This window comes from Sitophilus oryzae, unplaced genomic scaffold, assembly GCF_002938485.1.
Source record: "Sitophilus oryzae breed Bouriz unplaced genomic scaffold, Soryzae_2.0 scaffold_966_pilon_pilon, whole genome shotgun sequence".
Lineage (NCBI taxonomy): Eukaryota > Metazoa > Arthropoda > Insecta > Coleoptera > Curculionidae > Sitophilus > Sitophilus oryzae.
Genome location: NW_022147601.1, coordinates 763,712 through 789,907, shown reverse-complemented (window position 1 = coordinate 789,907; position 26,196 = coordinate 763,712). Strand labels below are relative to the sequence as shown.

The window sequence follows — 26,196 nt, the reverse complement described above, 5'->3', positions numbered from 1 at the left end:
AGTTGTTTAGGATATATGGCTATGTTTATATTTAAAAAATTAAACATATATTTTTCAGTCATTTTGAAAAACCAGGGCAATAATTCCAAAATATGACCTTGTCCCAACATAGGGCTCCTCGCATAATTCCAAAATATGACCTTGTTAGGGCTCGTACAAGGTCTTCAAGGTTCGACTTTGGGTGGCGATTTTCGTGAGTAAGAAGAGTGCAATCAATACGCTCAGTACAATATGATGTTTGAAATAAAGAAAGAAGAGCAAGTTTTTATATTCCCAATCCCATAAAATATAGCGTCGCATTAAGGGGTTATGTAGGTATAGAAAAAGATTAAAGAAATGGTTAAAGGACAATGTATGAAATTGGCATTTTACTGAAATCCTTTTGAAGGGCATATTGCGGAACGATGTCTAGGCGTTTTGCATATTATCAATGGGAAATAAAGCCATAACGACACACGTATAGCCTAAAGATATCTGTAATTTAGTTTCGGATTCATCCATAAATGCATGGATGGGGGATTTGAACTTGCTTCAAATGGCGCAGCACTGTAAAGCCAGCGGTTATAACAGCTCTGTCATAATTTCTCTAAAATGAGTAATGTTTGATGAAGCTTAGAATTTTGCCTGTATTATGTACCTACCGTACTCCTAAGGGCACAATGGCCCATATTTTCTTATTCTACACCTTTTAATTAGTGAATAACTTCAGTTTTATCAAAGGGATTGTTAGAATTACATGTATATTTCCTTGATGTAGTCGCTGACATATAGGCAGTTTTTTTCGCAGTCGCTTGGCAGTAAAATGGTATTTTGACAGTATATACTTGTATTCATTTAAAACTTCCCAATATGGCGGACTTCAGTATGGGAGGCTTAAAAAACGAAAATCTCTAAACTGGAATCGACTGTACTTCAAATCGTCCAAATTGATAATCTGTGGTAAATCCAATTGAACTCTGACACTTGGCTGACATTGACGTTTACGGTTCCTTTTTCTAAATATTTTCATTATTTTTTTAGTTTTTATTCACAAATTCTACTTGATTTTGTTCTTTTATTTAACCTGCAACCTGCAGTACTAATTATATAGTTATAAATAATCTTTTCACCGATCAAGAGTTGACGAATAGGCTGGAAGATATTCAAAATGTGTAAATCGCTTAAAAACGTATTAGAAAACATTGGCTCGTTCATAAATTCGTGAAAATAAATTAGTCCAGATGTTTGTAAAAGGTATTATTATAATTATTTTGAGAAGTTTCCTCGTATCAGTAATTTTCAGGTTTGTAATATCTACTATATGATAATAAATAGATTAAAACTTATATTTCAGGAAACAGCGCGGGCATTACAGATTGTTGTAAATCAGTTTTAAAATATAAAGAAGGTTTAAAACAGGTTTAAAAGTTGAGTTGGTAGAGAAGACCTAAATAAGGTAATGTTGGTAATGGGACCAAACATCAAATAACACTTGAAATATATAATTATGTACAATAATTGTAAGTAGTTTTTATGAATCTGTTTGATATCTATTGCATTGTTTTTATATTTCTTGAAATATTTTTTTACTTTACAGGATACACAAGGAATAATAAAAAATACAATTACTCACTAAAAGCACTTAAGGTTTGTAATAGATGTAGTTAGAATATCAAACACCAAACTAAACCAAAAATTATGTTTTATTTTACTGGTATTCCTCACATTTGAAGGGAAAGTCATTTCATAAATAAGCAGGACATTGTATAGTACACTCTATATTAATAATTGTTTTTTATCCTATACTTGTTAGTTAACGCATCACTTACTCGGTATAAAATTTAGTACAGATTAACCTATAGTTGTGGTTGTGATATATTCTGATGTGTTTCTGGCAATTTAAAATAAGTTAATATTTAAACAAACATTTCTGGATTTCCTGGCAGGAGTGTGGACACAAATTTAATAAAGGTATAATGTGGATAATGTTCTGATTATTACAGTTTGCATGGATGTTTTGGTATGTTGTTATTTTTAATAAAGTATATTTAATGAGTTTTTGAGTATTTCTTTTTCCTTCAGAGGATTGTGTTCTAATCTTTATATATTATAAATTTTCATAAATTATATATACAAAATTTATTACCTTATAATTTTTTGCTAAATACTTTGTAGTTGATACAGTTTAATAGTATATAAAAGAACTATTTAAATAAGATGTTTGAAAATATATAGCTGTTTTTGCACACATCAATTTAATTTGTGATTAACTGTACTGAAAAAAAAAATTAAGAGAAATGGGGTGATTTATCAACTACAACATGAAAAGCATCATCCTATTTCCAAGTCTTCTATTAATTTCACTTATTAAACAACTATAATTATTCAATAATCTTGATAGTTCTAGGAACTCTCAGATATCGTCAAAACATGAAAACAAAAATTTACTTCCTATAGTTCTTACGTCCCCTTAACTGAAATATAAGAAATAGGGGAGTTAATATTCTCACTGAGAAAGTTTATAAAATACCTTTAAGTAAAATCTCTTCGGATCTGCGGTAAAATACCTTTATTCTTATTAAATAATTTCAATAATCTATGTTTTTATTTATGACAACCATCTAAAAACCTAACTTTAACGTCAACTTGACAATCCTGAAAAATATTATTGTTAACCAAAGAGTAAAACAATTTCTGAATTCGCTAACGCCAACTTATTTTTCATTAAAAAAATTACCAATTTTCGTAACTAGGTCAGCCATATTGAGAAACTTTTAAAAGAATTGTACTATATGTATATGTTTTATTCAAGTGAGACACTCACCGGTTTTATCAACATAACATTAGTTTTATTAAAATGACCAATTTTTATGACTTTTATGACATGTAAGAAAAAAAGTAAAAAAATTGTCCATTTTTGGTGTTTTTTAAATGATTTTGATGCGCATAAAAGCATAGTAAACATGGTTATAAAATTTTGAAAATTTCACAGTTTGTAGGAAATTTTATGTGTTTTTTGAAAACATATAACTATTAGAGCTTGATTACTTTGGTTTCATGGTAAAATCAATTTTTTGGACCCTTGTTTGAGAGAGACTTTTGATGCTAGTTAAAACTTTTCCTATATCTCGTATCATACTCCTAAAACCTTAGCCTAAAACCACAATGACCTGTATTTTCTTATTTTACACCTTTTAATTAGTAAATAACATTAGTTTTATTAAAATCACCAATTTTCATCACTATATCTATGAAAAAAAGTCAAAAAATTTTCCATTTTTGGTGGGTTTTTTTGACCGATTTTGATGCTTATAAAAGAATAGTGAATATAGTTATAAAATATTGAAAATTTCACAGTTTGTTTGGAAATTTTATGTACTTTTCGAAAATATAAAACTATTAGATATTAAATTCTTCGGTTTTCTGGTAAAATCGATTTTCTGAACACTTGTGTACGAGAGATTTTTGATCATGCTTAAAATTTTAAAATCGGTATAATTTTCATCAAAAAAAAACCTGGTAGTATAACTAACCAAACCAAACCAAACCTACTTACCTATTATTTGATCACCAAACTGTAGTTTTTTCTGTCTACTGCCTCTTTAATTCTGCCCGTTTTTTAATTTTTTTCGAAAGCAAGAGAAAAGTAAAAGATAAAAAAACGCTTTTTAACCACTGGCGCGCGTTGATTTCCTCCCTTAAACTGGTTACAGGGAATGGATAAAAAGGGCCCTAGGAAAAGAGGGGGCGCTGTACCAATTAAAGCCCTTTCGCAAACGGCTGGGTTAGCACGGCGGATGCCAATTAGCATTGTTTGACCGCCGAATTATGTTTTATTTTCGTTAGCTTGGGTGCGAGGTTCAAACAGGATAACTATGTAAGGGTACAAAGGTAAATAAAATAGTCTGGGTAACGTGTGAATAATAACAAGTACACGAAATATTGTATAAAAAGTGTTTTATACAATGCGTCACATTGAGTAGTCGAAGTTTTGCGTACTTACGAAATACATGTAAGAAATTGATACCTCTATTGGTCCCTCAGTAATCGTAAACACTCTTGGAAAATGAGTTTTTGTATTCGGTATCTTCACACTAATAAATGACTGACAATTTTTAATAGCATCTACGGTCCAAATTGCGTCCAAAAATTGTCATTAAACAATACATAAATAATGCCTTAGAAACCGATTACCAGAAGATTTTAAAAAATGTTTAAAAATAAATAGGTATAATTAGGAATCTATCTAAGATTACAGAAAAGTGTTTTTTATCTAAAATATAAGATTGTTCTTAGTAAATCAAGGAAAATCTTTGATTTTTCTCGGTCTTTAGCTCTTTGCGTCCCTAAAAGTATAGTAGGTATAAACAAGAACACAAAATATATGATGATATAAATAAACTATTTTTTGTTTTTTCTTTGCAGTATGTAGGTCTACCCAAACTACCCGTACCACCTATAGAAACCACCATGGAAAAGTACTTGAAAACGATGAAACCACTACTAAAAGACGAGGAACACGAAAAATTGACGAATTTGGTGGAAAAATTCAGTGGGGAAGGTGGCTTGGGGAGGAAACTACAGCTCTACCTGTTGGATAGGAGGGAGAAGATGGACAATTGGGTAAAATACTTATTGAAATTAAAAAAAAAACACCTCAAAATAAATTGAAAGCCAATATGAAAACACTCAAAATACCTTAAAGAAAAAAAATAGCGCAGTTCTTCTGTATACTGGTGGTTTTTGTGACATTTTGTTTTGATCATATTTTCTGTTTGTCTATATATACTAGTAATTATAAGTTTCTTGAATATCCCTCAAGAAATTTTATGGAAAGCACTGTTCATGAAAATGTTGTATTCTATGTTATAGGGCTTGTTTCTCTCTTCAATTTCTTGTCTCACAATGTACCGTTTGTGTCCGGGAAGGGTTCATAATTTCATAGTTGTTGATTTTCGAAAGAAATCAGTACATGTATATTATTTCGTATATTTTTCATTTTATTGATTTTATGGAAAACACTGTTCATTAAAATGTTGTATCCTATACGTTATAGGGCTTGTTTCTCTCTACAATTTCCTGTCTCACAATGTACCGTTTGTGTCGGGGAAGGGATCATTGTTTCATAGTTGTCGATTTTCGAAAGAAATCAGTACATGTATATTATTTCGTATATTTTTCATTTTATTGATTTTATGGAAAGCACTGTTCATTAAAATGTTGTATCCTATGTTAGGGCTTGTTTCTCTCTACAATTTCCTGTGTCACAATGTACCGTTTGTGTCCGGGAAGGGTTCTTATTTTCATAGTTGTCGATTTTCGAAAGAAATCGGTACATGTATATTATTTCGTATATTTTTCATTTTATTGATTTTATGGAAAGCACTGTTCATTAAAATGTATTCTATGTTATAGGGCTTGTTTCTCTCTACAAATTCCTGTCTCACAATGTACCGTTTGTGTCCGGGAAGGGTTCATAGTTTCATAGTTGTCGATTTTCGAAAGAAATCAGTACATGTATATTATTTCGTATATTTTTCATTTTATTAATTTTATGGAAAGCAATGTTCATTAAAATGTATCCTATGTTATAGGGCTTGTTTCTCTCTACAATTTCCTGTCTCACAATGTACCGTTTGTGTCCGGGAAAAGTTCATAGTTTCATAGTTGTCGATTTTCGAAAGAAATCGGTGTCCAAATATTGGCTCCCCTATTAATTTGACAGCAAAATTGTAAATAGGTTTTTTAAAGACCTGACTGTGCTGAATTCATATGCCCATTTTAATTAATTTAAAAAAAAACTGCGTCTACTTTTAAATTGAAACTGAACAGGCAACACACCTTAAGTTGTCAACCTATGATTTTATGAATATCAAATTATATTTCCTATACGTTAGGCTTTTTCTATGTTTCCAACATTTCATAAAAAAATAAAATTTATTTCTAGTTTATGCAAATACCGTTTCAATTAAAATTCTCAATTTCATTCAGCTTCCTACAATCTACTATGACAACCCTTTCTAATTTCTAGATAAATAATTCAATAACGCAGAAATTTACTTTAGAATTAAAATTCTGATTGGTTTTTACAACTCTTCTGTCATTTCTCGATGAATCCAATTTAATTTTCACTGTTTTCGCGGAACTTAACCCTTTTTGCTTGAATCTACCTTCAAACAGAGTTGTTTGTAGCTGGATGAATGGCTAGAAAAGCTTATTCTGCCGATCTGGCTCTAAAGGGGAAACATTGGCAACGTTTGCTTTTCGATCCAGTGATCAAACAACCTAACAAGATCCAAAATTCACCCTTCTGTCACACTTCGTTGCTAATTGGATGTCTATATTGACGTCATTCAGGGTCCTAGAGACTTTATGTTTATGTTTATAATACCTTAGATTATCACTTGTGAACAAAATTAGTTATTTTTTATACAAGACGGTAATGCAATTTTATCGTCGTCTATAAAACAATATTTTTTTCCATAACGAGTTACCTACGTTGTGAGACAGGAAATTGTAGAGAGAAACAAGCCGTATAACAACATTTTAATGAACAGTGCTTTCCATAAAATCAATAAAATGAAAAATATACGAAATAATATACATGTACTGATTTCTTTCGAAAATCGACAACTATGAACCCTTCCCGGACACAAACGGTACATTGTGAGACAGGAAATTGTAGAGAGAAACAAACCCTATAACATAGGATACAACATTTTAATGAACAGTGCTTTTCATAAAATCAACAAAATGAAAAATATAGGAAATAATATACATGTACTGATTTCTTTCGAAAATCGACAACTATGAAACTATGAACCTTTCCCGGACACAAACGGTACATTGTGAGACAGGAATTTGTAGAGAGAAACAAGCCCTATAACATAGAATACAACATTTTAATGAACAGTGCTTTCCATAAAATCAATAACATGAAAAATATACGAAATAATATACATGTACTGATTTCTTTCCAAAATCGACAACTATGAAACTATGAACCCTATTCTATGAAGAAATAAAGTTTATAACCTATCCTGGCTGTTAAATTATTATTTAATCTACCTTTGCGGTTAAAGTTCTACATTATCTACTATTTTTGATAGATATGATTGAGGAATCTCCCCATGAGAATTGGCACAATTTTTTTAAACACTTACAGCTTGAGCGTTGCCCCTTCTTTGTCTCAATTCATTTCTTCCTTTTAGGCCTACGACTACTGGCTAAACGACATGTACTTGAACTACCGCGACTCCATACCTGTCAATTCGAACCCTGGCATGGTTTTCCCGCCTAGGAAGTTCACCACTATCCTGGACGTTGCCAGATTTACAGCCAGGCTCATAGACGCAGCTCTGAATCACAAGGACATACTGAACAGGAAAGGACTGCCCGTTGAGAGAGCTACGTCCAGGGAACCTGGACAACCCTTGTGCATGGCGCAGTACTACCGGATTTTGGGATGTTGTAGGGTCCCTGGAAGGGTCAGGGATAGTCAGTATATAGCTAAGACGCAGAAAAATGGTGGTAAGAAAATAAATAATAATATATACTCATGTTACTGTCTTATATATAAATTCTGGTAATTTTCAACTTTCTTTAGATCAAGCAAGCGAACACGTGATTGTTATCTGCAGAAATCAGCAGTACTGCGTCCCGGTACAAGCAGGTGATCGTGGAAGACTAACAGAAGATGAGATATGTGGTCAATTATTGTATATTTTGGATGATGCTCCTTGCCAATCGAATGCACCTCCAGTAGGAGTACTTACAGGTACTATAGTATTGTTTTGAAGGTTAATGGTTATTCACAACTGTATATTTTAGGATGGAAAAGAACTTTGTGGGCTGAAGCACGCGAAGATCTAATGAAAGATGACAAAAATCGAAGAAATCTGGATCTTATCATCAAATCTTTACTGGTAGTTTGTTTAGATGAAGCACTACCGAATAGTTTTAACTGTAGACTACAAAAAGGTGGAAAAGGTACCATAAAAATATAAATTTCATATATAGTATTGGTTCTTTAAGCAACAGTAATTCTATATCTGTGTTTTATTAAAATAATAATAAATGTTATGTTGGAAAGCTATCCAAACCTGTTTTTTCTAGGTTTTTCAGCTGGAACAAGAGATGAAAGCAACTTGGCCCACCAAATGATCCACGGGGGTGGCACAAAGTTCAATTCCTGTAACAGATGGTTTGATAAAACGGTTCAGTTGGTTATATCTGGAGACGGAGCTTGTGGACTATGTTACGAACACTCAATGGCTGAAGGTATAGTTAATTAAAATCAATTTATCTACGTCAGTGAGTTAAGAAGCTCTTAACTAACCATTCGATTGGTTAGAAATGGTTAACCAATCGAAGCCTTTAAATACAACCAATAAAATTAATATCGTATCATCGTATCGTCGGACAACGGATGCATGAAAATCAACCTTAAGTAATAGCTTCATAATCTTCAGTAACTTTTGAATATTTTTTGTTAGAGCCATTTTCCCCTATCTACCAAAATAAAGAAGGCTAGTGATACCGTGTTGGAAAAATAAGGTAATTAAGGGCTTATTTTTTGGTATTCATTATAATTTTGTTAATAACTTTGGTTTGAAAAAAGATATCAAGATGCGGTTTTCGCTGACTTGTTAAGCTTTTGTTCCTCTTTAATATCAGCTAAAATTATATATACTATCGCATTTAATTTTTTTGAAAAAACGCGCAATGTTTTTTAAATTACAAGACAACGCCCCCTAGCGTCTACGTTCAAAAGCTTATTATTACTGTTTATATGGTATAATATAGAGTAAGAAACGCTCTTTTAAACGAGCCCGCGCTTGTTGGATTCCGATCATCCAGTCCGAAGTTATTAATATTCAAATAAAAACAGATCTAACCTTCCCCCACCACTTTATTTTAGCAGATAGGGCAAAACGGTTCTAACAAAAAAGATCCATAATTTGTTCTATTATTTATAGTACATCGTATCTAGGCAAAATTTCTTAAAAATTCCATTTTGTTAATTTTCATAGCAGTTACGCCCTCTAGCGGCCGTCCTAAAAACTTGAAAATAATTTTCAGCAGTTTCTCATGGTCTCATTAGTTATAAATATTTTTTTCCGCAAGCTCTACAACTAATACTTTCCGAGATACAGCCGAGAGCTATTCTTAGAGACACCCTGTACAATACACGCGAGTTAACTCTACCAAGATACTTGTGTGGTTATAGCAACTTTCACACGCGTATCGTAAATATTTATTATTTCCTCCTTAGTGCTTATTTATAACTTTAGTCTGCCGATGCCGCTTGGATGCTAATCACCTTAGAAGTGAAATTATGTTTCTTTCTTCAATTTTTTTAAATAAAAATAAATATTCTATTTCTTAATTTTTCAGATAAATTAATAAAAAAAAGAAGGCCAAAGTCACCTTTGAGTGCGTTTGTGGCTTGCGCCTGTTTCATCGTGCATACTATTTCGTAGCTTCTTTGAATTCAACTCTCAAGTTTGGGTTTCATCCCAAAGGTAGCAGACCTTCCGTTAGAACGGTCGTACCCAGTCGTATATGTAGTTATTTAACGTCGGAAGCGAGCGGTGAGATATTAAGGCAGCGGTCTATACAGTTTGGTATAACTGGTTGCCTGTATTTTAGGGGTAGATACATTTGTACTAGAGAATTTCAGAAATATAATGCTTTTATATAAAAATAGTGTATAATAGGGTATACGTCCGAATGTACCCGGACATAGAACTGTTTTGTACAGTATTTTTAAAAGTTATTTTAATAAATATACAGGGTGGCGCCTCTCATACGAGGGACGCGGGGTCTGCAAGGCGATCGACAGTTTGTATTGAAATGAAATTTTGTGAGCATATGTAGATTAATTCAGAGCACTTTTTAAAAATTTAGAGAGTTCTACAGGATGTCCCTAAAAAAAATTACACATCAAAGTTGTGTTTTTTTTTGTAACGACACGGGGTATTGTAGCTAAACGATGAGATTTTTACAAATTGTAAGTTTTGGGTTCGATGAAGGACTATTAGAGGTACAATTTAAAAATAATTTTACAAGATACAGAGTGTCCCAAATAAGTAAAAAATATCAAAGTTGTATTTTATTAAATGGAACACCCTGTATATTATTACATTTTTAGTTTCTACGATTAAAATAAAGGTAAATTTGATTAAGATTTATTATACTTAAACCTTACCGTTTTTGAAATATTTTCAATTTTGTGAAATTGCAGTAAAAATGTTAAGGCTTCATTTCTCCAAGGGTATCAAACTTTTTAATACTAAATATTTACTGAAGTTTATTTACTGATCAGTTATTGTGTTGCAATAATAAAAATAATACTACCTTATACAGAGTGTCTAAAAATTTATTTTAAATAATTATTAGCTTCAAACGGCAATAACTTGTTTAATTTAAATGGAACACCCTATATATTTTACGAGAATCAGATGCACAATTTAATTGTCTATCAAATTATATTATACCATTTTTTACAGATACTAATATTGTCGATATAATTCGTTTATTTCATTAAAAAATAAAAAAAAATGTTTAAATATTTGTTAAAGAGGATCAATTAATATGATTCCAGTATTCAAACTACATTAACTGACTGTTTGCGTTGATTAATAATAATTGCTCCAAATACTAAAAAACTGAATTTTGTATGGGCATTAGACAGTGTGATAAAAAGTAACACCTTAAAATTGATATTTCATTTTTTTAATAAATGCTTATTTATAACAACAAAGACTTTAATTTGATAACTTATTATTATATTGATTTCTGACTCAAAATCCACATTTATTAATAATAATTTATTAACGAACACAATTAAGTATGTCATTAATTAGTAGTATATGGGCGTAAATAATGGTGTTATATTTAATTAATGGTATACTCTTTATAAAAAGATTTAAATAGTTTTCTTTTTGCATACAAATGGGCTAGTAATATTATCGCTTTGCTAAAAACGATAATATTACTAGTCTATCTGTACATTTTGTACATTTGTTGCTTTAAAACAATCTAAAATGTCAATATTCCATGGATATATTGATAAATGAGGTCTAAATTATAAGAAAATGCATTTTCTACGAAAACTTGAAGGGATAGGTAAAAATGGTATAATATAATTTGATAGACAATTAATTGTGCATCTGATTCTCCTAAAATATACAGGGCATTCTATTTAAATTAAAGAAGTTGTTGCCGTTTGAAGCTAATAATTATTTAAAATAAATTTGTAGACACTCTGTATAAGGTAGTATTACTTTTATTAATGCAACATAATAACTAATCAATAAATAAACTTCATTTAATATTTAGTATTAAAAACATTGATACCCTTGGAGAAATGAAGCCTTAAAATTTTTACTGCAATTTCACAAAATTGAAAATGTTTCAAAAACGGTAAGGTTTAAGTATAATAAACCTTAATCAAATTTACCTTTATTTTAATCGTAGAAACTAAAAATGTAATAATATACAGGGTGTTCCATTTAAAAAAATACAACTTTGATATTTTTTATTTATTTGGGACACTCTGTATATTGTAAAAATATTTTTAAATTGTAGCTCTAATAGTCCTTCAACGAACCCCAAACTTACAATTTGTAAAAATCGCATCGTTTAGCTACAATACTCCGTGTCGTATGTGGTGAACAACCCTGTATATTAATTCATTTTTGGATTCTATGAGAAAAATAAAGGTGAGTTTTATTAGGGAAGTATATGACTGAAATGTAAGGTTTTTGACTTACTTAACATTTTCTAAAAATGAAGAACAAGTTTGAAATTTCAAGAAAAGTTACCTTAATTATAATTTATCCGGTATAGCATAATATGGAGTTAAAATAACTATTGTACTTTAAATCGAATTAAAACCTGTCCCAAAAGTTATACAGGACGTGGCAAAATTAATGTTTAACATTGATCACCTTTAAAAGCAAGTTACTCCTTTACACTCAAACAAAGATTTTCCTAGATATTTTCATTTTTATGATTTAGTATCAGTAGATCTTTATTATTTGATAAAATCTAGGTAGCTGTGATATGGTCTGACCTTACTTCACAACGTAGCTGTCTAATTAGTCCAACTTTAACAACTAGTTATCATTTTGTCTCAGTTAAAACAAAAAAAATCCAGAAATTTTCCGAAAATGCAAACTTATCCTATATCAGAGAGAATTCTGCAATAATTAAAATATGTTTTAAAAGTGCATCTTTTTATTACCGTTGAGTATTTTACTCCACATTTTTTATTTTTTGCTAAATTAAAGCAAAAGGTTATCACAACCACCCCCCCCCCCTGGATTTTTTCAAATAATAAAAATCTACTGACGCAAAATCATAAAAATTAAAATAACTAGGAGAATCTTTGCCTGAGAGGTAGTTAACCTGAATAATTTTTGATGATATATAAGTTCTCCATTGAACATTAGAATAATATACTGGATGTTCCATTTAAAATAAAGGAGTAGCTTCCTCTTAAAAGTGACCGATGTTCCATATTAATTTTGTCTCACCCTGTACAAATTTTCAAGTCAAATTTTAATTTAGTTTAACATACAATGGTTATTGTAACTAAATATCAGGCTATACAGGGTAAATTAAGATTTAGGTAGCTGCTATTGAAATTTAAAATTTACTCTTCATTTTCACAAAATGTGAAATACGTCAAAATTCTTACAGTTTAGGCATATGCTTCTTTGATAAAGCTCACCTTTATTTTTATCCTAGAATCCAAAAATCAATTAATATATAGGGTGTTCCGTTACAAAAAACACAACTTTGATATGTAACTTTTTTTGAGGACACCCTGTATAACTCTATATATTTTTATAAAATGCTTTCAATTAACCTACATATCAACCCAAAATTTCATTTTGATATAAACTACCGTTCTCCCTGCATCGTATATATTATATGTCTCAAACGAGCATTTTTTTTATATTTTAATAGGTGTGGCAGTAATACAACTTGTAGAAAGCTTCTGGAAACATGCGGAATCCTTTCCTGAATCATCAGAAGTACCTACAGCTTGCGGAGGTCATTTGCCACCACCGGAAAAGCTAGAATGGACTCTGGAAGCCACAGATGCCAAACGAATCGAACTGGCCTCAGAACACCTGGACAATCTCATCAAAGACTTGGACTTCCAAGTGTTTCGATTCACAGGATACGGGAAAGACTTCATAAAATCATGCAAAGTCAGTCCAGACGTGTATATCCAGCTGGCTTTGCAGTTAGCCTACTATAAGCTGTACGGTAAGCTGACAGCTACCTACGAGAGTGCTAGTACAAGAAGGTTTTTGTTGGGAAGGGTTGACTGTATCAGATCTGCGAGTCCGGAGGCTTTGGAGTGGGTTAAAGCTATGTCACAGCCCAAGGAAGATACCGATTATGATATTGGAAACAAAAAGGTTGGTAAAATCATATATGTACCGTCTGTTCAGCGATTTTTCAACGTTACGTCATCATTATTATTTGTCAAATAGAAGTTTCAGGGTGTATCTGAGATCAGATCATATTATTGTTACAATTTGTAGACCAAGGTAAAGTAAACAAACAAAAGAGAATACAAAACAAGTATACAAATTACATTGCCAGTCTTATTGTTTAAAATAAACATTTATAAATGTTTACAATGTCAAAGAATAATAAAATACAAATAAGATTCAAAAATATTTAGTAAGTTTATATAGTCTATAAAATGAGTAACTTTGAATTTTAACCGTTATTTCTTACCGACACGGCAAATATAAAATCCCTCTGTCAAAAAAGTTACTGATATTCTTTAAATTGAGTGCCTGAACGAATCAGATAGGTAACTCTTTTTACTTTCGTAAAATAGAAAAGGAAAATAATAAAACAAGTGATAGTTCTTCCTCTTCTACCAAAAATCAATACGAAATGTCATAATTGTCAAAAGTAAAATGTCATCAGCTCTTGACATTTCTAAATATCAGACCAATGCCGTCTCTAATAGAACAGCCTCGGAGCGAGATTTATGACGTCACGCTAGTTAGATACTATGGATTAATAAATATGTGTTAGAATACATGGAAAACATAACTATTCCTCGTATTTTTGGTTTGTATTTTAAAATCAATGTTTGTTTTTCAAATACAAACCAAAAATACGAGGAATAATTATGTTTTCCATGTATTCTACAACATATTTATTAATCAGTAGTATCTAACTAGCGTGACGTCATAAATCTCGCTCAGAGGCTGTTCTATTAGAGACGGCATCGCGTCAGCATGGCCGCAAGTTGCTAATCTAATAAAATAAACACTAAAAAAGCCCGCGGGAACTGATTTTAATATCAATGACAAAAATTATATTTCTAGGTGACATTCCACTTGGTGAGTGACGATCAGAAGATTTTCTTGTGGAATGAGGCTGTGAGGGCTCAAACGAAAGAAATGGTGGATAATATTTTAGGACAGGGCATTGATATACATCTTCTAGGACTCAGAGAGGCTGCCAAGGATACATCACCAACTGCAACATCGCCATTGCCTGAAATCTTCACTGATCCATCGTACAGGTAAAAAATAGTGCTACTTAATTTGTTTTGTGGCATTTTTTAGAGATATAGAGGTAATTTAAAAGAGAGAGAAAGGTATTTTAAATGAAATACCCAATATACTAGGTATTCCATTTAAAATAAAAAAATAATTTTCTTTTAAAAGTTTTTAAAAGTGACCAATTTTCAATATTAATTTTGTCTCACCCTGTGTAACTTTGCGGCTCAACTTTTAATTTAATTCAAAGTACAGTGGTTATTATAACTACATTAAAGGCTATACCGGATAAATTCTGATTTAGGTAACCTTTTATTGAATTTTAAAAAAAGTTCTACAGTTTTAAAAATTTTGAATATCGTTACGTTTTTCGTCGGTTCCGTGTGGATAGAAAGTCACAATTTATTTAAACACTATTTATTTAACACTAATTAACAAAAACAATAACGATAAAAGACTTATAGAACTATTTACAAACGATTTATAACTAAGAATGTATTTTGAATTTTAGCGCGTCAACTCCACTCGTATATTTATAGCTGCCCTCTGTAGGCCACAGCCGCCGGCTTTTATACCGACAGGTAAAGAACTCTAGAATAGTCTATACTACAGTAGAACTCGATACTTCTCGAATCTTCGAATGAATCATTACGGTGTCTATGCGATGTTAAGGTCATCCGAGGGCGGGCCATATTGTTAGGTTAAGTCGAGTCCACACCGGTCCGCAACAATATGTTATAAATCTTACATTTTAGTCATATGTTTCTCTAATAAAACTCGCCTGTATTTTTTTCCTAGAATCGGAAAATCAATTGATATACAGGGTGTTCCATAGGAAAAAACACAACTTTGATATGTAACTTTTTTGGGGACACCCTGTAGTATTCTCTATATTTTTACAAATTGCTCGTAATTAACATACATACTTATGCTCTTAATAATAACGTCCAGACACAATTCCTTTCCAGATTTAAACACTTTACATAAAACCATGAGTTAAATAAAGAGAAATAACATTTTTTAACACAGGATAGCCAACAAGTTTTTACTATCCACCAGTCAAGTATCGACAAGCACCAATTCCTTCATGGGTTACGGCCCTGTGGAACCCGATGGGTATGGGGCTTCGTACAACCCAAAAAGCGACCATATCATCTTCTGTTTATCGGCTTTCTGGTCTTCGGAGATCACCAGTACCAGTAGATTTGCTCAGTCTTTAGAGGAGAGCTTGAATATAATGCAGACCTTGTTTGTTAGACCTAACGGTAACTAAAACATATCGAAGAAAATTAACAGTATTAGAAAACATCACTCAAAAAAAATTAGGGTATAATATTAGACCAGTAAAATCATATATATTATATATATTACACTATATCGCTAGTCAAGAATAGAAATTGAAGCTAAATTTTTGAGATGGAGCTATTCAAAATCCATATAAGTCGTTCCTTTTCGTTCAACAGCTTTGAACTACGCAGGCGTAAGAAGTGCTTCTCAGTTAGTTGATTTATTTCATAGTAACCAATAGAAGTAGTTTTCTAAGTTTCTCTCTACCACGTAAATCAATTTAGCGTCTGACTATTCGCGCCTTTACTTATAAATTTAAATTTAATCTCTGACATATTTAAACAAAAACAAGAAACGGATAGATATAATGAATATCTAAAATAACTGGTTGAAATAATGCCATTACCAATAAAAAATAATAAATTATACTTTATTAATATTTAGAGTTCAGCGATGAAGTAGACGAATCAGACGTTTTATTTGGAGCGTGCGCACGAAAATACTGTTGAGCGAAAAGGATAGACTTCTGTAAGATTGATATTCCTGTTTCTTTTCTTTGGCTTCGCTTTCCGCTCGTTGTGTAAATGCGGTACTACAATATATTCTTATAATATATTTGAGCAAAATATAGTTTATACAGGGTGTTTCAAAACAAATGCGAAAAACTTCAGGGGGTGATTCCTTGTTAAAAATAAAGGGTAGTTTGCTTTATAAACGTTGGGTCAAAAGTCAACCATTAGAGATTTATTTTTATCTTGAAAACGAAAAGCGATAGACTAATGAAATTTTATGGAAGCATTACTGTTATGAAAACACACTTTCTGGTAATTTTTTGATTTTTTGCAAAATGAGTGAAAGGGGTTGAAATAAACTCCCCTATCATTCTTGTTAACGAAATTTAAAGAAAAATATTATCAAACACATGCAAGAAAATTAATTTGGATAGTTTAGTTTATTTAGAAACTTTTTATCTCTTGTGTTTTTGATAAAAGTCACCGATTTGAAATTAAAAATAAAATGTAAAGCATTACCATGTCAGGACAAAAAACATTTTTAGATAAAGAATCTAGTAGGTTAGGTTAGGTTAGGTTGTCATTTTTTAGGATGTTTCTAATATTATTTTATTTGACATTACTCTACTGCAATACGTTATTATCTTACGATCAATTAATTATTCCGAAGCCTTTTTTCTTTATCTAAAAATGTTTTCTGCCCTGACATGTAATGCTTTACATTCTATTTTTTAATTTCAAATCGGTGACTTTTATCAAAAAAACACAAGAGATAAAAAAGTTTCTAAATAAACTAAACTATCCAAATTAATTTTCTTGCATGTGTTTGATAATATTTTTCTTTAAATTTCGTTAACAAGAATGATAGGGGTAGTTTATTTCAACCCCTTCCACTCATTTTAAAAAAGTGAAAAAATTACCAGAAAGTGTGTTTTCATAACAGTAATGCTTCCATAAAATTTCATTAGTCTATCTCTTTTCGTTTTCAAGATAAAAAATAAAAACATTGTTTTTCCGCCATCTTTGTACCGCGATATCTCCCTAATGATTGACTTTTGACTCAACGTTTATAAAGCAAACTACCCTTTATTTTTAACAAGGAATCACCCCCTGAAGTTTTTCGCATTTGTTTTGAAACACCCTGTATAACTATTACTAGAACTAGGTTGGGGAGATTTCATATGCTTTTTATGGTGGATTTTACCCAATTTGTTTTGAGTGATGGGATATGATTCATAGAAAATCTTGAAACCTTATATATTTATACATATCACTAAAATGTTAGAAAGCACAAAACATATATATTTACTATTAAAAATATTTCTACACGTACTTTTTAAGCTTTAAACTTGATTATTAGATTATCTTTAAGATGATATTTGTTATAATCATCGATATATACAGAGTGTTTCAGGTTTTCGTAGCAGAAATTTAACAAATGAGAGAGAATCTTACTTCAAAAAAGTTAATCTCTCAAATTTTTCAGTCAACTGTTAATGTCATGCTAGAAAAAACTCGACCACCCTGTATATTAAAAACGCCAGATATCAATGTAGTTTACCCTAACTCTAAAAGGATTTTGTTGTTAAGTTTAAACTAAATTAATTGTTATGAATAATTTAATTATTTTAACATTAAAAAACGCTTATTTTTGAAATTTATCTGTGATTTTGTTATTATTTTGTAGAAATTTTACAAATAGTTATAAACTAAATTGTTTTGTATGGCCAAAAAGAAGACAAAAATAAAAATAAATATATAAAATACTAAAAAATAGAGCATATATTTGATAAAATGAACAAAAAATATGAATTTTTGAAAGCTAAATCCCCAAAAAATAATCTTTTTGTATTCTTTTTGGCTATACATATAATATATTATTTAAATTTTTATCTAATATAGTAAAATATATCAATATTATATTTCAACATAAAATTATTTGTATAATATATATTGTTAATTGCTGTTTGAACAAAATAGTATAGAGTTGTCCAAATATTGAAACAAAACATATCATCTTATAGCTGTATAAACAATAAAGAGATATTAATATTTATTATAAAAGATATATAACACATAAATTATTAGATAATTACAATACATATACGACTTTAGTCAATTCTATGTGTATAGATGTTGGTAAGATAGGAATTGACTTAAAACAGAACTAGTTCAAATATATAATTGAAAATAAAAATAAACATTATTAGGGATGGGGTACGGTATCGACATTAATTTTTAAAATATATCGATATTTTCCAAAATTCGATGTTTCCGCACATTCCTATTTGGAACAGTTTGAACTAATTCTGTAAAAAAATATATATACATATCAAGTTATATTGTCAAATATGTGATTAAATTGTAACAAAAAATACATATCAATTTAATTCTAAGAATATTACACTTTAATTCACTATATTTAGGCGTTTTTGAAGATATTTATCAAAGACTATAGCACAAAGAAAAAGTAAAATAAAGATATTAAGGTTGGTAATGGCAGCTATGTTTTAAGAAATACATTCTATTAGTTAACAGAGTTTTAATTTATTAAAATGGAAGAAGTGTACTTGAACCACCCGGTATATAATTTTGTTTTTTTGTTCTTATTTTCATATTAATTTTTTCAAAGTTAAAAACTCTGCTTTTTTTCTACATAGGTATAGGTACAACGACATATTCTAAAATGGCTGCCTCGATACCATTTTTGTCCTATACAGGGTGATTTTTTAAATAAGATAAACATTTCCAGGAATTTAAAACATGTTTTAAAAAAAATTGTACCTTAAATGAAATATTCTACCTTATTTAGATAACATCCTGTATATTATTTTAACGAGAATTAAGGGTATGTAGTTATTGATTGTTGTAAATATGTAGTATTACATTTTCGTGTATTAGCAATATTAAAAAAGCTTGTAAAATATTAATTTTACATTTATTATTAATATTTTGTTGTTGTTTATTAGATATATATTTTATTTAAAACAATATAGGTATTACTGTATATATTATAGAATTTGTGATCATTTTACGCAAAATATTATTCGTATATAAACTTTTATATTCTTCATAATAGTAAAAAAATTGTTTTATTATTGTAAATCATGTCGCAAAAATTAATACTTTTGTGACGTTTGAAAAAAAATGTATTTATTCTTAATAAGTGAAAATATTTATTATAAGACTATTTTTAGTTATCTGTCTTTGCTGACACAGCTTAAATTTTTTTATATTTTTTTATAGGTTTTAAAAAAATATGTTTCAACAAAAACTAATTTTAAAATCATGATATTACTGAAAAATACTCTATATTGTCGTTATTTTTTACAAAATGATTCGTAATCAAGAAATTAATTAAAATATACACAGGGTGAGTCTTACATAAGCTCAGATACTGGCTTTTTCAAAGCCTATTCTAAAAACAGCAAAGAAAAAATACGTTTCTTTTATAAAATATGCACACTTACTTAAGACTCACCCTGTATATGTCTGATGTGAACTTTCACACTTTCAAACTTATGCACAGTATGAATACCTATAATTATGCAACTATATGTATTTCCTTTCTGTGATAGAATTAGAATAAATTTTAAAAAGTATGCACTAAAGTTTTCAACAAACTTTTAAGTCTTTGCTTTTAGTTCAGTATTAAGTAATAAAAAAAGGCAATTTTTATGACCTTGATATTTCAAAAGCCATTGTGACGCTGTTTTTCTTTTTTGATCTTATGGAATTTTTAAAGGTAAAAAAGGCCTATAATAATTATTGATGTATTATTTATCTAAGTGTCTAGAAGATATATTTATACTTTAAATGCTTGCCTAAAATACAGAGAGTGTTTGTGAATAAATTGACCAATGATTTCTCAACTATTTTTAAGGTAAAAATTCATATAAACATATATTTTAAAATGCTTACTTATACAGGGTTGTTCACCACATACGACACGGAGTATTGGAGCTAAACGGCTAGATTTTTACAAATTGTAAGTTTTGGGTTCGTTGAAGGACTATTAGAGCTACAATTTAAAAATATTTTTACAAGATACAGAGTGTCCCAAATAAATAAAAAATATCAAAGTTGTATTTTTTAAATGGAACACCCTGTATATTATTACATTTTTAGTTTCTACGATTAAAATAAAGGTAAATTTGATTAAGGTTTATTACACTTAAACCTTACCGTTTTTGAAATATTTTCAATTTTGTGAAATTGCAGTATAAATTTTAAGGCTTCATTTCTCCGAGGGTATCAAAGTTTTTAATACTAAATATTTACTGAAATTTATTTATTGATCAGTTATTGTATTGCAATAATAAAAACTTTACTACCTTATACAGAGTGTCTAAAAATTTATTTTAAATAATTACTAGCTTTAAACGGCAATAACTTGTTTAATTTAAAGGGAACACCCTGTATATTTTATGCGAATCAGATGCACAATTTAATTGTCTATCAAATTGTATTATACCATTTTTACCTATCTCTTCAAGTTTTTGTAGAAAATGCATTTTCTTGTAATTTAGAACTCATTTATCAATATACCCATGGAATACTGACATTTTAGATTATTTTTAAAGATGTACCAAATTTTTAAAGAGTACAGATACTAATATTGTCGATATAGTTCGTTTATTTCATTAAAATATAAAAAAAACTGTTTAAATATTTGTTAAAGAGGACCAATTAATATGATTTCAGTATTCAAACTACATTAATTGACTGTTTGCGTTGATTAATAATAATTGCTCCAAATACTAAAAAACTGAATTATGTATGTGTATTAGACAGTGTGGTAAAAAGTAACACTTTAAAAATTATATTTAATTTTTTGACAAATGCTTATTTATAACAACAGAGACGTTCATTTTCCTAACTTATTATTATATTGATTTCTGATTCAAATCCACATTTATTTAGAATACACACACAATTAAGTATGTAGTTAATCATTTAAATAGGAAATACTGTGGTATATTTAATTAATGGTATACTCTTTAATAAAGATTTAAATAGTTTTCTTTTTGCATAAGGGCTAGTAATAACGAACTTTAGTAAAAACGATAAAATTACTAGTCTGTACATTTTGTACATTTGTTGTTATAAAAACAATCTAAAATGTCAATATTCCATGGGTATATTGATAAATGAGGTCTAAATTATAAGAAAATGCATTTTCTATGAAAACTTGAAAGAATAGGTAAGAAGTGGTATAATACAATTTGATAGACAATTAAATTGTGCATCTGATTCTCATAAAATATACAGGGGTATATAAAATATACAATATTTCTATTTAAAGTAAATAAGTTATTGCCGTTTACAGCTAGTAATTATTTAAAATAAATTTTTAGACACTCTGTATAAGGTAGTATAATTTTTATTATTGCAACACAATAACTGATCAATAAATAAACTTCAGTAAATATTTAGTATTTAAAACTTTGATATCCTCGGAGAAATGAAGCCTTAAAATGTATACTGCAATTTCGTAAAATTGAAAATATTTCAAAACGGTAAGGTTTAAGTGTAATAAACCTTAATCAAATTTACCTTTTATTTTAATCGTAGAAACTAAAAATGCAATAATATACAGGGTGTTCCATTTAAAAAAATACAACTTTGATATTTTTTATTTATTTGGGACACTCTGTATCTTGTAAAAATATTTTTAAATTGTAGCTCTAATAGTCCTTCAACGAACCCAAAACTTACAATTTGTAAAAATCTAATCGTTTAGCTACAATACTCCGTGGCGTATGTGGTGAACAACCCTGTATATGAACTTGTTACTTAGAATACTTGAAAAATTACCTTATCAAACACCGGACACTTATTCAGAAGCACCCTGTATATCTAAAATATAAGTATGTACTGAAAAAATCCAAACATATCAAGATACATATCACTAGATTTAAGGAACATGATATTATAATCGTGTAAATGTTTAAAAACAAAAAAAAATATATTGTTGTTTCAATTATACTCTAGTCGATTGATGGAAATATAAAAATAAAGAAAATCATACACAAAAAACTGTGTTTTAGTTCATAATTATAGCAGAAACTTGTAAAATATATTAAAAATCTACGAAAAAAATCAATTTTGAATTTTTAATATGTATTGTAGCGCCCTCTAGCATCAAATATTCAAAGTTCTAAATCCCTCTCTGCCATCTGTGATTAATACCGAAAACTTGACCCTAAAAAATTACAGAATTCTTCTTTCATGACCGAAAAATTACAGATTTCTTCTTTATTGTTCTAAAAATTACAGAATTCTTCTTAAATGCTCTAAAAATTACAGAATCCTTCTTTCACACTCTAAAAATTACAGAATTCTTCTTTCAAACTTATCTATTTAGTTCCCTCAAAATTTATTGAACTTCGAGAGCGAGCCACCTGTCCTATTGTCAAAATTTATTTATTTTAACCTCTATTTCGCACCATATCCCCGAATTTTATGTATTTTTTATTAAAATTTTCGTAAATTACAGACGTAATTTAAGTGAAATGTTCAAAAACACGTTCCAGAGCGGATTCCTCTCCATTCTGTACAGCATCGGCAGCAAACCGCTTCAAATTTGGGACAAAAAGGTGAAAAATGGTCACATCAAACGAATCACCGACGAAGATATCCAGTCTCTAGTCTTGGAAATAGTCGGTTGTAATGTTAGTACGACTTATATCACTTGTCCGGCAGATCCACGTAAGACTCTGGGTATAAAATTGCCTTATTTGGTGATGATAGTAAAAAATCTGAAGAAGTACTTCACGTTCGAGGTTCAGGTAACTTTTTCTTGTCTAAAAACTCTTAAAATAAAGCTTTCTGAATCAAAATCTTGTAGATATTAGACGACAAGAATGTTAGACGAAGGTTTAGGGCTAGTAATTACCAATCAACCACCAGAGTAAAGCCTTTTATCTGCACTATGCCCATGCGGCTTGACGAAGGCTGGAATCAAATACAATTTAACGTAGCTGACTTCACAAGGAGAGCCTACGGTACAAACTACGTAGAAACCTTAAGGGTACAGGTCCACGCAAACTGCAGAATACGTAGGGTTTACTTCTCAGACAGATTGTATTCGGAGGACGAGCTTCCAGCTGAATTTAAGTTATTTTTACCTATTCAGAATAAAACCAGAACCAGTGTGGCAGCTAATAGCTAATGTTAGCTAAATTTATAGACAGTATTAAGAGACTGTAAGTCTTCTTTTTGTACTTTTTTTTTCTTTATGAATAATATGAAATGGTGCCTTGTGTTTTGTGTGTATTTTTTTGAAGTATAGTTTCAAATAAGCACAAAATTATTTTTGTTTCGATGTAAATTTTATTTATGTATAATAAAAAAGGGCTGATATTATGTGTCGTTGTTTTATTGAATTGTTTAGAATAGGATATCAAAGGTAATTTTCAATAAAAAGAGAGAAAACTTTTTTTTACAAATATTTAATAAAAAAAGACCTTCAACACAAATAGAAATAAAAGACAAAGAATCCTATAAAATTGTCATTTGAAAAAAAAATTATGGGCAAGCTGATTTTTTCAGAGTTTGTCAGCGACTGTCTTCTGAGTGTAAAATAAACAAAATCAGAAATTTTCCCCTTGCGGTTTTTGAGCAATAAGGGTGGGTTTTTTAAAACTGTACTACGACAAAATAATTAGACGCAAATTGTACATAAAAACATTCTCTATAAGTTCGCCTAATGATTTTTTTTATTTTATCTCCAAAAATAATCAAGCTGCAAAAAAATCATGAGGAAAAGTTGCTTTTATTATGAACGACTTTCATACGAGTCAATTTGCTGTAACACAAACTTTTTGAAAACCACCCCAAAGGGCTCATGAAACGGCCGCTAAGTCCGGAAATAATAAACTTATAAAAAAAATCATTACGCGAACTTATAGAGAATGTTCTTATGTACAGGGTGAGTCAAATTCGACGCTTTTAAATGGAATCACCCTTTTCTATAGGAGATAGACAAAAACTAATATCGGTGTCTGGAGCTCAATTTTTGTCAAAAACATAATAGTGAAAACCGCATATCGATATCTGTTACCGTTTCGGAGTTATGGGGTGTTTTTCAAAAATATGCATTTTTAATAAATCGCTGTAACTTTTTTGCTATGGAAAATTTTGTATTTTTATGAAAACATTTCCAAAGTACCTTTTTACGTAGAATTTAATGGTTTATGTATAATTTTTTTAAAATTAATAATTCAAGAATTATCAACAGAAAATTTGATTTTTTATATGGGACACCATGTATATTTTTAGTTTATTGAAAAGAATTTAAAATTGCCTTTCCAAAAATATAACACACTTGATATTTTGCTCGATTCCTCTTCGAGATATAGAGTATATAAAAATTTGCCCGCTTTAAATGCGTAGGCTTTGAACGGCACCGGCTATAATGCAAAATATTCAAGCTGTGAGCATCAATTAAAACGAAAATAATATTTGTTATGAGAGATACAGAATTTTATAACAATTTAAAATATATTTAACCAACATCAACACATTTAAACTATATCTAATAACAATAAAAATAAATAGTAAACCAAGACATGAAATTTTGCTACAGGTGTTCGACATATCGACCGTCTTCTGTTATGGACAGACGGGGCAGTTTTTGAACATTTCTCGCGGAATTCATTAACTCAGTGGGGGTGAAAGATACCGTCTCATAACTGCTAAGTATTTCTAATTCTTGTCTAGATTATACGGAATAAGAAACCTTTATTCTTCCGCAAATATATCCATACGATTAGATCCATGGGCACTAAGTCAGGCGGCCTCGACGGCGAAAGTTTGGGATCTTGGTTAATTATTCAATTATTCTTGAAATTGGCTGCAAAAATTTGCTGATAATTTCAGCGTTCAGAGTCGTCTTGCTGGAAAAATATGTTTTCGAGTTCCATTAAGGGCATATCATCAATAAGGGGTCCAAAGCCTACTAGTTAAAAGTGGCGAACTTTTAAAAATTCTGTATTTCGAAGGGGATTATAACAAAATATCAAGTGTGCTATATTTTTGGAAAGGTAATTTTAAATTCTTTACAGTTAATTAAAAATATAGAGGGTGTCCCAAATAAAAAATCAATTTTTCTGTTGATAACTCTTAAATTATTAATTTAAAAAAAATTATACTTAAACCATTAAATTCTACGTAAAAAGGTGCTTTGGAAATGTTTTCACAAAACTACAAAATTTTCCATAGCAAAAAAGTTACAGCGATTTGTTAAAAATGCAAATTTTTGAAAAACACCCCGTAACTCCGAAACGGTAAAATATATTGATGTGCGGTTTTCACCATCATGTTTTTGATGAAAATTGAGCTCCAGACACCGATATTAGTTTTCGTCTATCTCCTATAGAAAAGAGTGTTTCCATTTAAAAGCGTCGAATTTGACCCACCCTGTACAATTTGCGTCTAATTATTTTGTTGTAGTTCAGTTTTAAAAAAAATACCCCTATTGCTCAAAAACCGCAAGGGAAAAATTTCCAATTTTGTTAATTTTACACTCAGAAGACAGTCTGACAAACTCTGAAAAAATCAGCTTGTCCGTAATCTTTTTTCACTCTCTATACGGCGATACAATTTTACTGGATTAAAAAGTAACAATTTATTCAGTCTTGTCTGTATTCTGTCATATACCGTATGATTGAAAAAAAAAGGCGTCCAGTTGGCTTGGAAATGAGGATCGATAACATTCCCCATATAATTTTAAATATAAAATAACAGCGATCTTCATTTCATAGCCATCGCTAACGCCGTTTTTTTTTTCGATCATATGTTATAAATAAATAAATAGTACGTACGTTTATTGTTCACTCATTACGTACACCCAAACAAAAGAAAAATAA

At 29.8% G+C, this 26,196-nt stretch overlaps 2 protein-coding genes across 2 annotated transcripts in view; both read left to right on the top strand.

Annotated features, from left to right (window-relative positions):
- LOC115891136 (choline O-acetyltransferase) overlaps window positions 1-16,163 on the top strand; it is a 57,565-nt gene extending 41,402 nt beyond the window's left edge. Inside the window, exons 4-11 of the mRNA XM_030911533.1 lie at window positions 4,405-4,602; window positions 7,191-7,509; window positions 7,586-7,756; window positions 7,810-7,968; window positions 8,095-8,259; window positions 12,958-13,418; window positions 14,349-14,548; window positions 15,555-16,163. Coding sequence (XP_030767393.1) covers window positions 4,405-4,602; window positions 7,191-7,509; window positions 7,586-7,756; window positions 7,810-7,968; window positions 8,095-8,259; window positions 12,958-13,418; window positions 14,349-14,548; window positions 15,555-15,798 — 1,917 coding nt within the window. The 3' untranslated portion in view covers window positions 15,799-16,163. The remainder of the gene's footprint in view (window positions 1-4,404; window positions 4,603-7,190; window positions 7,510-7,585; window positions 7,757-7,809; window positions 7,969-8,094; window positions 8,260-12,957; window positions 13,419-14,348; window positions 14,549-15,554) is intronic.
- A 6,588-nt stretch (window positions 16,164-22,751) lies between these two features.
- LOC115891118 (cilia- and flagella-associated protein 20) lies at window positions 22,752-23,680 on the top strand. Its single transcript, XM_030911507.1, has 2 exons — window positions 22,752-23,115; window positions 23,175-23,680. Exons 1-2 carry the CDS (start codon window positions 22,840-22,842, stop codon window positions 23,496-23,498), a joined length of 600 nt encoding a protein of 199 aa, XP_030767367.1. The 5' UTR covers window positions 22,752-22,839; the 3' UTR covers window positions 23,499-23,680.
- Window positions 23,681-26,196: the final 2,516 nt, after the last annotated feature.